Genomic DNA, 12460 nt, shown 5'->3' with positions numbered 1-12460 from the left:
AGTGTTAGCATCTCCATCCTTGAACCAATGTAGCTGAGTTTTTTGTTTGAGAATATTTTCTTCAATTTTAAGAAATCTGATGTATTCGGAGTTGAGAGCATGCAATTGCATCCTATTCTCTTCATTATTGGATACTATCAGATTTTCTTCGGCGATTTTCACTAGTTCTTCATATTCCCTAACCTTGGCAAAAATGTCGCCGAATTCCACTCGCGACCATTTGCTAAGTGTGGAGGAAAGCCTTTTCATTTTTTGGTGAAAGGACCACATTGGGTTCCCTGTCATGGGTCTGTCCCAACAGGACTCTACAGTTTTGAGAAAAGTAGGGTTATCCACCCAACAGTTCAAGAATTTAAAATATTTAATAGTAGAATCCTGTCTTTCATTCATTTCTATAAGTAGAGGGTTATGGTCAGAACCAGTAGAGGGGAGATGGGTGACTGAAGTGTGAGGCATAGCGGCTAACCAGTTATCGGACACCATAGCTCTATCGAGTCGCTTCCATATTCTTTTATGCATATCTCGTTGATTACACCAAGTGTAGTCTGAGCCATGATACCCCAAATCTGTTAGGCCACATGCTTCAATAACGCTAATGAATTCAAAGCTTTTGTTCATGTTGTAAGGGATTCCACCTAGTTTCTCATTCGTGGAGGTGATGACATTAAAGTCTCCAACTGTGCACCATGGAAGGTTAGTGGAAGCGTGATGCATAAGTCTATCCCAAAGCGGTCTTCTAAGAGTATCTTTGCATTTTCCATAAACAAATGTCATGAGAAATGCACTTTGATGCTCTACATGTTTCATCTCGCAAGTTATCTGTTGGTCGTCAACGTCGATAACTTTACAATCAACATCCTGTGTCCAGAAGATCCAAATCTTACCATTAGGATTGCACACGGACCTATCCATACCAAGGTTGATTCCAAAGCTTTGGAGATGAACATTGTTAGAGAAAGGTTATAGGATGGAGATTATGGACGTTTGGTGGATATGTGTGAGCGACTTAAGTCTATCTATGACGCCTTTGGTATTGATTCCCCTAGCATTTCATATAATTGTGCTAATCATTGATGGGATCTAAGGTTACGGAGCCTAGTGTTTGGTCTGTTACTAGGAGCATCAATAGTAGTAATTTTAGGATTGTGGTGAACCCCTGTAGGTGATAATCCTTGCTCACTAGCTAGTTGGTTCATTTCATCGTTCGTGATTTTAGTCGTGATCCTAGAAGGTGCAGCTGTACTATTTGATAGTTCAACAGTCTCTTCTTCATCCTCTAACCCAACCTCACTTTGAAAGTCTTTGTCGTATTCATCCTCCGAGTGTATAACACCATATTCATCATCACTATCAGGAGCTGAGATCTGAGCCTCCTTAAAAGTGCATAGGATATTGATGGCATTTTCAGGTTGCATAAGAGGAGCTGCTTGAATATTCAAAGGGGTAAGGTTAAGAGGATCTTCACCACCAAAATCTGGGCTTCTAATTGGGGTGGTCTGATCTAGGAGGACATACTTAGAGCAAAAGTTTGAAACCACCTTACCAATTGTATCATTTTCAACTCTATCAGCAGCAGTGTTTGTAGTGGTAGAGGTTGAAACTTCGTTTTGCTTTTCTAATTTCTTCTTTCTAGCTCTCTTTCTCCTTAGATTTTTAAAGTTACTAGGCACATGGTCACTTGAGGTTGTGCTGAAACTGTAGCCATTAATTGGGTCATTTTCAGCCCTCTCAATGTGACCAACCCTTTGTTTTTGGTGCTGAAAAGTTGTAAGTGTAGGTGCCATAGGCTGAACATTTTGTTCTTTCAATCTAGGAGCTGGACCACCTTCTAAAACCTGATTGGCCATATTTTGCTGCATATTCTCCTTCCAAGGAACAGCAGAATTAGCACCTACAGCCTGCCTAGTTTCATTGGAGAGGACAGCTTCAGAAACTCCCAAATCATGCCATATTTCTTGCAAATCTGAAGCTACAATCTGGCTCAAGATCTGCTGATTATGAGGCTGAGAATGGCCTGAGGAACTGCCTATTTCCTGAGTGGAAATATGGCCAATTACAGGTGCAGGTCCTTGCACTTGGTTGGGACTAGGACTAGGGGTTGGATCACTTGAGAATGTGCTGAAGTTATAGGCATGGTGTTGGTATTTTTCAGCATTTTTAATGTGACTCTCACCATGTCTGTGGTGCTGGAATGGTATGGGATTAGGGGCTAGGGCTTGCACCTTTTTTTCTTTCAAGTTAGAGAGTGAAATAGCACCCAAGACCTGTAAATTTTCTTTTACAGAGACAGCAACACCCTGTCCCAGTAACTGCAGGTTTTGGGACTGAATAGGGGCATCATTCTTGGCATTTTCCTGCGGGGGATTAGGAGTAACTGAGAACCCTAACTTTTGTGCATTGACAAAGTCCATTTTGTCCACTTGCTTGGAAGAAAAGTGTTGAATATTTGAAGTGGTAGCAGGGGCTCTAAGGTCATTCCTAGGGTCAACCATAGGGTTCTCATGCAAAACATGAGACAAATCCCCCCCACTGGACACCCCATCATGCAGGTTAGTTGGTTTCTCCTGAATACCATCCTCTCCTCCATCAACTTCAGAATCAGCCAATACATTAAAAGTAATGTTCGGGGAGCCATGGGGGATTGGGAGCATTGAGTCAATACCTGATTGTCGCTCGCGATGTCCATGAATTGCATCAGTACCTGTATTCTTGGTTTGGGTGGGTTTATATACCTGATGAGTGTTTCCTTGTACCTTCTGGGTGTTCTGCATAGTTTGGGTCTTACCTTTGAAGTTTCTTTTCTTTTGGGTTTCCCATTGTTCATTTGAAATTTGATTCTTGTTTGTATTGGTTGATTGTTCCTTAGCCTTGCCTCTTTCTTCCTGAGATGTGGTGGTAGATATTTCTGGTGGTACCTGTTTCCTGAAACTTACAGCATTAGTTAAGACAATAGGAGTAGAGATCATACCTGTGTGTTTTGTCAACGCATCTTTGCTTAGCTCTTCTTCCTTGTCTTTGGCCTTGTTGCGTTCTGCATCTCTTCTGTTGATGGGGCATGCAAAAGGAGTATGGCCTTGGTGTTTGCAATAGGCACAATAAAGGGGGACATCTTCATATTCGATGTCCTGCCATCTACCTTCTCCATTTGGATCATCATTTTCATCGAATCCAATCCAAACACTTTGGATTCTAGGCTTTGTGATGTCCATTTGGACTTTTGCTTTTGCTACGCTCCCCCTTGTCTTTTGCATAAAGGCCATGTCCAAGTGCAACACTTGTCCCACGTCCGCAAGCAAGAGCGTAACAAATTCTTTATGGAAGCAATGCCATGGGAGCTCCGGAAGTATGACCCAAACGGGAAGAATGGGGGTTTCATAATTTGGATCGAAAGTAGGGGTCCAAACTTGAAACCGCATAAAGACACCGTCAATGTACATACGCTTGCTATCTAAAATGGTGGCTCTATCATGTTCATTATCAAGGTCAATGTATATGTGTCTAGAGTTGAAGTGGGTAATCTTGACCTTGCCCCTTAGTTCAGTTTGGGTAATAAATTTCTTTCGAATAATCTCCATCTTGGGCATAGGGCTGTAAAACTTGCCTATGAGTGTATACTTACAGGATTCAGCCATCTTAATCATGTAATCATCTCTCTTAAACATGATGGCCGGACATCCCTGTTTTGTAGCTCTTTTCAGAGGTGATAGGTCTATTTTAGTTTCGGTACCGACTTGTCTAATCCTAAGTCTTGTGGCTAAGGATTGCATTATGATGGGCGGAGGGGGGTGGTTAGTAGTGGTGGATTTATTGTTGGGAGGTTTAGTTGTTGGAGGTATAGCACTGGAGGTTAGGGAAACTATAGGTACTTTAGTGATTTTAGGGTCGAAATCAGGACACCTAGTTAGGAGAAAACAACCTCATCCATCACACGGCCATATTTTGATGATAGTAGTTCCTTAGTGCAACAATCTCAAATATCACCAATTTGTGAACAGATTATCAAAGTTTTCAATTTCATTGTGAAATCCTCAACATAATTTTCTCTTTGAATTCATAAAAGAAGAAAAAAGAAAGTAAAACAGGTGACAATATTTATTTATTTATTGGTTAACTTGACATATGCTATATAAATTTAAACAAAAATAAAGTGACGATTTGGTCCATAGCGTAAGATTGTCTTATTTCCAGTGTTCACATATAGAAATAGTTCAAATCATATAATTTAATGAATCAAAAATTATTATTTTTGTGCACCCCCAAGATATATTTATTATATAAAACTATATAAATTGATGGCATAAAAATATTTGTCAATCAGTGTACTAAGCTCTCGATATACGCGGTGTTATAAAGTCAGCTTTTTTTTATTCGACGTCACACGATAATCATGCACCTGCAACTTAGCCCTCTTCTTTTTCCCTCAATTTAGTTCAACACTCATAGTATTTGTAATATATGAAATCGCAACACAAGGCATATACAAAAATCACTTCGCAAACTTTGTCTTAACTCGTTCTACAAAGAAGAACAGAAAATTTAATAAGCCATATTTAATTTGTGACAAGTATGTTTGTACCACTAAATAGGTCGCATCAATTTATCACATGCCAGATATATGTCTATTCTATGCCGTTGACATCCCTAACTAGGGCTGTGCATCGATTTGTTTGTTTCGATTTTAATTATTATCAGTTTGATTTATTGATTTTTGATTTTTAAATACCCAAATCAATAATCAAACCAATAAGATATTTGTTATCGATTTATCAACTTTTGGTCTCTAACGGTTTGGATTTTGGTTTAACCAATAAGAAATTGCTTCCAAAACAAATATACGACTACTCCAACAATTTGACGTAATTGATGCATACAACGAAACAATTAAATCAGAAGTTTTTGTTGTAAATACACACAATTCACAATCCTAGCCGTCGTTTAACTCTTGCCGTTGTCATTGCAAATCGTAGCCGCCGTCGTTCTTAGTTCTGTAGATTTTGATGCTATGAACAGTGAACTTAAAGTAATACTAAAGCCTAACGGGTAAATACAGTGTTAATTGTGAATTGTATAAGATACTGATAGTCTGATATAGTGATTATATTAATATATTTTGTTTGATAATTTGATATTTATGAATAAAAATTAAAATAGTAAATTACTATAGTTTTAATGAATTATCAGTTTACTCAATAATCAAAAATTAAAAAATTAATACCAACTCAATAATCCAATAATTTTTTTTATAAAACCATTAAATAACCGTTAATCCAATAATTTTTTTGCACACCCTTATTCCTAACTGTTATGCCAAATTCAAAATTCAAAATTGAAGTTCAACTACTGCTTCTGACTTGGTGACAAACGTCTGGAAACTAGGAAACTGCTCAATTATTGACGTATGTGCACGCTGCACGCGGGCAACCTTCAAATTTGGCGTCAAATGCCCACTCTGGCTCCCCAGTTCACGTTTGTCCGCGTGGCTGCCTTATGCACAACTTGCTATTAGTGCCAATTCTCCTTAGCCACCTACCTTCCCCAATTCATAGCCCACAAACTCGTCTTAGCCACGATCATGCCACAGTCTTAGCCATGCCTTGCCTTAGCTTGTCTAGCCTTTTATCATATCCTAACCACACTATTGTTAAAGTCTTATCACGTTCTGTCGATATGTGTTCATGCTAACAATATTATCTCAAGTAAATTTGATCTTAATTAAAGTTATTGGGTTACGATTAAGTTTATCATGTAAATTTTTAATTATGTTCAAACCACACGAATCATTGAGTTATGAATTTAACACATAGTATCTAAAAGATATAAAGAATCAAAAGAAGAGTTTATTGTATGTAACTTTATTCCCGTCTTTATAACTTTAATTTTATTTAATATAAAATAATTATGAGCCCGTTTGGATGGGCTTTAAGTTGGTCAAAACCAACTTAAAAGCCCTTTTTAGCTTTTGGACGAGTTTGACTAATGCTAACTTTAAGCCATAAAGTTCTTAAAGTCAGTCAAAAATGAAAAGTTAGGATTCCTAATTTTTTTTAAGGGCTTAAAGTCATTTTCTTTGACCATAAAAATTACTTTTATATCCCTTATATTTTAACTAAATTTCCAAACTATCATTTTTATTCTTTTAACCCTAAAATTCACATCATTTTCCTCGTTTAAGCACTTTCATCCAAACACTCAACTGCTTATTTATAAAAATTTCAACACTTCATACATAAAAATTACTTTTTTAAGTCCATCCAAACGGCTCTATATTTGTAAGGTAAGAAAATTTTAATTGTTCAAGGAATCACCGTCGTCTTGCTTGAGTCCCCACCTCAAAAACAACACCGACGGTGAGAGATCCCTAAAACACAAATTGCATTTTATGTATCCCTAAATCTCTCTGTTTCCTCCCACACCCTAAAAATCCCTCTTTTCCCGCTCCTTAAAAAGTTAAAACCCCTTAACAATCCCCTTTAATTCAAAACCCTAGATTCAATCAAAATTGCACCGAACATCCCTAATTTTCTGCACAATTTCTACATTGATTCACATTTTTTTTTCTTGCCCTACAGTTATGGTTGAGAATCAAAATGGAAGAAAGTAAATTGATGTTTGATAATTGCAGCAGAGGAAATGAGAGCTCCAGCAACAGCAAGCCACCCAACCCTCTTGCTGGAGATCGCCGTCTAGTAGCTTCTGCCACCAAAAAGTCCCTTGTTCGACACCCTTCTTTGGTAAATTTCTCTTCTTTACCGGAAATGTTTTTTTTTTTTTACGTGTTTGGGTTTTTACTTTGCAAAATTACTAGTTGGAATGTATGCCTAGTTGTGTCGGCGCACTTACCTTAGATTCGGTGTTTGAGAAAAAAACTTATTTTGTTACTATAAAAGACGAATTATTGAGTATTGGAATGGATACGGAGGATCGATACTAACTAGTTTGGCATTGAGGTGTAGTTGCTTTTTTTTGCTGTTTAATAGATAATTTGGGTTAGTTTGCCTTAGTGCAGAAAGGAAACATAATAAGTAGTACTTCTCTATTGTTTTGGTTATTGCATATCTCATTATGGTATGAATGTATGATTGCTTATATCTACAATTACTTTTGATAAAGATAACAACCAAAGTTAGGAAGGTTATCATATGTATTCTCTAAAGAATTAGAAGATGTTCTGTTATCTCACTGTATGATTATCCTATTGGGGAGATGTGTGGAAGCATTTGGTATTGGATAGTCCCATGTTTGATGGCTGTGCAAAATAAAATGTTGAAATTTACCGGCACAAGTGTTTTTAATCCTATCTCTCTTAGTATGTCCACACATACATTTTAGCATCCTCATCTTGTCCGCCACTAATGTCATTCCCACCTTGACCTGTATAGCTTCGTTCTTAATTGTATCTCTCCGAGTATGTCCACACATCCATCTAAGCATCCTCATCTCCGTAACCTTCATCTTTTGAATGTGTGTGCTCTTGACTGGCATCACCTAGCTCCATACAACAATGTTGATCTAACCACCACTCTGCAGAACTTACCTTAAGCCTTGGTGGTACTAAATTGAGTAGCATCTACTAGGAGGATGTAATTTCTTGGTTTAGTGCTTGTGATTCTTTGAAGAGTATACCTCTTCTATTTATCTTATATGAGTTTTGAAAATTCTTTATAGGGTAGTTTTCTGAAATAATGAAAGTTCAATATTTTAACTATTGGATCAATATATTTTGTTTGTTTTCTTGATTTATTTATTAAGTTTTTCTGGTCTCTTTATCGGGATATTATGGTCTGTTACTTTTTATTTTTATCTTTCTTTGTATTAGTTGCTAGCCGAAGAACTTGAAACTCTCAGAATTTGTATGATCTTTGGTGATTTTGTATTTTTTGATGTGTATTGAAGTTTTGAGTGGATATTTACCAGGTGAGAACCAAGTTATCAGATGTTCCTCTTGAACCAAGAGCAGCTACAGGTGATCATGCAACAGAGTACCTTCCCATACTTCGCTCAGGTGCTTGGGCTGACATTGGATCTCGGTCAAGCATGGAAGATGTGTATGTGTGTGCCGACATTTTTACGAGCCACCATAGATCAACTAGTTCTAACGAAGGGACTCATGCCTTCTACGGGGTAACAACTTTCTCCACTCTTGCACTTCATGAATGAGGCATGATATTAATTATTATCTTGTTACATTACTTGTAGAAAAAATATTAGTTAATTACATACGGTGGAAACTGTAATTGTACATAGTTGGGAATAAATTATGTTATAATTATTCAGCATTTTGACAGGGAGGGCAATGCCTGATTGCTGCATTTTTTTTTTTAGTGAGCATTGTGCTAGCTTTGTTTTTTTTTGTTGACAAGGGAAATCCGCAGCCGCTATCCTTTGGGTGCGCACACGGTAAACCCTTGCTCCTATGCAATAGCTCGCAAACCACACAGGAGAGGGAACCTGCACTAGGCAAGCGCAGTGCGATGAGCTCGACCCAGAAGGCAAACCCCTTGCTTTCGCTGGCAAGGGGTTTTGAACTTGAAACCTCCAACATGGAAGTCCAAGCCCAAACCACGGGGCCACCCTGAAGGGTGCATTGTGCTAGCTTTTTATTATTTCTTATTTTAACTTAATATTTGGGACCTTGATATTCAGACTTATTTGGCACCTACATGTTGACTTGATCTGTTTGTTTGCGTTAGCATTACACTAGTATAAATCAATTCTAGTGCTTTGAAAGTAGCTCTAGATCCACTCTCTTGAAGTTCAGATAGCGAACTAACAAGAAAGATTAAACTGTCAACTTGAGGCTCATAAGTCATAAAAGTGCAAATAGTAGAAAGGGAGGAAAGCAGTACAAACAATGGAAACTTCGAAGTTTCAGAACAAAGTGCAATTTTTTAATTTTTTTTGTACAAGTTCTTTTTTCTTTTTCTTAATAAATTGGTGGGAATGGCTGTAATTTCGTGGTACTTGGTTAGAATTGCTAGACGGCAGATAGACCTTTCCACTCTACATGCATTGGGAATGTCAGAAACTGATGTGCCAGGAGGGAACGTATTGATGAAATAAATAGTAAGATGTCTTATGCTTTAAGTTCTTGATGTTATTTTCTTCCCATGGCTAGTTAGGTATATTGATAAAACTGAGGGAAGGGAAGTTTTAAGGCTTTTTTTTTTCTTCTTAAGTTTCCATTGCAAGGCCACTTTTTATCCTCGAAGGGGAGGGAGCTAGAAAGTTTCTTCTCATACTCAAAACCAATGATATCAGTAAAATCATTTCACTTCATAATAAAATGATATCACTAAAATCATTTCAAGCATGTACTGTTTGGTGTTTGAAAGATGAACAACCATGAACTCGTCATTATGCTGCCACCATCAAGACAATACTTGAGCTGAATGGTGATAAAGAAGTTTCAAGCTGAATAGTGTGTTCACAGAGTTTCTTATTTAGCCACTCTATTTCATTTCATTATGTTTCCAACAATTGTTTGGAATATTCCTTGAACTAGTGTTTCTTTGTAGCTTGATGTAACACCAAGAATTGTGATTACTAAAGCTGGCTGAGGAAAGAAATATTCAAATTTGGGATCTGTTTTAGACATCTCAAAATTTTATTTAAAGTGCAGATCTTTTTTGTGTTGCATTTTGTGCAATGAAACTAAAGAATATTGGCTTTCAAGACAAGCTTGCTTACAGATTGAAAGTCTTCTTGCTTTTGGAACGTTTGTTCTTGTGAGGAAACATTTTAGACATTTTTCATGTGCACAGATCTATGGTGGATATAGTAGAAAAAATTGTTTGATGTATTAAAACTCAACCTTTTTATTTTTATTAATGCAAGGTTTTCGATGGACATGGAGGAAAACATGCAGCTGACTTTGCTTGCAACCATTTACCAAGGTTTATTGCCGAGGATGAAGACTTTCCAAGGCAGATTGATAGGGCAATTTCTTCTGCATTTTTGCAAACTGATACTGCTTTCGCAGAAGCCTGCACCTTGGATGCTGATCTTGCTTCCGGTACCACTGCTTTGGCAGCCCTTGTTATTGGAAGGTTCACTTGCTCTCCATTGAAGAGAACATTAATCATCTGTTGTTGAATTAAAAATTCATTTGTTGCACTGTTTAGTCTCCATTATTTTCATTATTTTTGGTTGGGGACAATGGGATTAAGCCAGGTTCAAGATGGGCTTAAATTTGAAAGCAATTCGATACAATTAATTTGCAGGAATTCTGTGTATTTTCCGCTAGAACATCTGCACTGCTTTTTTCTACTTGTACATTTGTACTTTTCTCATTGTTTTTCTGTTTTTGATCGGTGGATACTTGTTTTACTACTAAGTTCTTAGGTAATTTGTTATGTCCAAGATATTCAACATGTAAGATCTTCCAGTCAAATTATTTGCTTGAGGTTCTCTGTAGATGTCTTGTTGGAAACTTCGATAAATTTCTCGTATGTTTCACCCACCTATGTACCTCCATCCTGCCAGTTTGCTATGTAGACTTACTCTACCGAGGGGCAACAAAGGTTGGAACTTGTACTAATTCTTATGGCATTGGAACTTTGACTAAACATCCCTGTGGAAGCTCTTTAAGTTACTTTTCAGTAATATAAATCTCGAGATGAGTTAATAGTGCCATCTGCATTCAATATCAGATTTCACTGAGGGAAGTGTAATCTAGTTTTCTCCAAAAGTGTATCTGTCACCATGTCCATGAAAACCGCGACTCTTTGTTCATTTGCCTGCAATATTGTCAATAATTTTTTGGATAACTGCACTGAACTACCCCTGCTACCCACATGCTTTCTCAGCTTAGAACGAGGGGATCACTTAAATATCTTATCTTACTTTTGCTTTGATCTTTTGCATGGAAAGCAGTTCGCTGGTTGTGGCAAATGCAGGAGATTGTAGAGCTGTACTTAGTCGTCGTGGTAAAGCTATTGAGATGTCGAGAGATCACAAACCTGGTTGTTTTGGGGAGAAAGAGCGCATTGAAGCTTCTGGAGGATATGTGTATGATGGCTACCTGAATGGACAACTTAATGTGGCTCGCGCTTTAGGAGATTGGCACCTGGAAGGGTTAAAATCTATTGATGGTGGTCCCCTTAGTGGAGAACCTGAACTTATGAGCACCAGACTTACAGAAGAGGACGAGTTTCTCATAATAGGTTGTGATGGTATATGGGATGTCTTCATGAGCCAAAATGCTGTTGACTTTGCTCGTCGAAGACTTCAGGAACACAATAATCCAGTGATGTGCAGCAAAGATCTCGTTGATGAAGCTCTGAAAAGAAAGAGTGGGGACAATTTATCTGTGGTTGTGGTGTGTTTTCAAAAGCAGCCACCTCCCAACTTGGTTGTTCCGCGCGGAAGGGTGCATAGGAGCATTTCTGCAGAAGGTTTAAAAGAGTTGCAGGGTTTCTTGGATACCTTGAAAGATTAAGATAGTAAACCATGTTCTTTGTTTTATGTTCTTTTAGATTTTCAGTCATCTTATGAGTTAAAAGATCTCTCCTCCCCTATTTTCGCTGTTCTTTTTCCTCCCTATGTTGTTTCTCATTCTTGTAGTCTATGGTTAGATGATGGGAGAGATTGACAAACCAACTGTAACAATATGCGGCGCTGTTGTCTGATTAACTAACATTTTCTGTGTTTTAGGTGGTTCTGGACCCTCTTGATAATTTTAATTTAAGATATCATAGTTTTCTCATTGAAGTCTTGCTGGCATATTGTCCAACTCAGATGCAGGGTTGGTTGGTGCAAGATGGTCACTGTTTTCCAGAGAGTTGATTATCTTACTCCCTCTTTGGAGATTTCTCTTTGTTCTTCCTGTTGTGCGCTTCCTAGCTGCGTATAATACTCGGCTTGCTTGAGTCAACTTCTGCCTGAATTTTCTTCTTCTTTAAGTTTATCATCAATTTTCCATATTTCATTTGATAACCAATAAAATCGATACGCTATCATGAATTGTAATTTTTTTTTAACTTATCAGTGCAAGTATTTTAAATTCTTTTTGTTGTTCTCACAGATACTCCATATCTTTAGGAATACGTTAATCAACACACCAGATATACTTAAATTTTGCCGCACATTACATATTCCTATCATTTAGCCTCACTCTTTCGCATATAGGAGAGGATTGGTTTCAGCCATAACCAATACAGACATAGTAAAAGAGGCTAAACAAAGTCATTACATAGGTTACCGTTGAAGGGGAATAAGTATTGCTTTGACTAGATTATTTTCACCAAGTTTAGCTAGGTTGGGAGTCGATTAGTTCGACTTGTGTTAAGATAAGTGATATTTGAACTACGTTTTTTTTTTATCAATGTAAAATAGGTTGTTTTGGTTTCGTAATATAGATAATCTGAACCTGAGTTTCATTATTCATGAATGTGGAACCCCATTCACTATATTTTAGTGCGTTGAGTAATTGTCCTTTTCGTATATGAATTTGAGTAAAATC

The 12460-nt window shown here is 37.4% G+C and overlaps 1 protein-coding gene across 1 annotated transcript; it reads left to right on the top strand.

The window, feature by feature from the left end:
• Nucleotides 1–6284: 6284 nt before the first annotated feature.
• LOC129901150 (probable protein phosphatase 2C 22) lies at nucleotides 6285–11709 on the top strand. The gene is made up of 4 exons (XM_055976275.1): nucleotides 6285–6731; nucleotides 7915–8121; nucleotides 9835–10046; nucleotides 10873–11709. Exons 1-4 carry the CDS (start codon nucleotides 6588–6590, stop codon nucleotides 11435–11437), a joined length of 1128 nt encoding a protein of 375 aa, XP_055832250.1. The 5' UTR covers nucleotides 6285–6587; the 3' UTR covers nucleotides 11438–11709.
• The last annotated feature ends 751 nt before the right edge of the window (nucleotides 11710–12460 follow it).

This window comes from Solanum dulcamara, chromosome 8, assembly GCF_947179165.1.
Source record: "Solanum dulcamara chromosome 8, daSolDulc1.2, whole genome shotgun sequence".
Taxonomy (NCBI): domain Eukaryota; kingdom Viridiplantae; phylum Streptophyta; class Magnoliopsida; order Solanales; family Solanaceae; genus Solanum; species Solanum dulcamara.
This window is presented reverse-complemented; position numbering and strand designations above follow the sequence as displayed.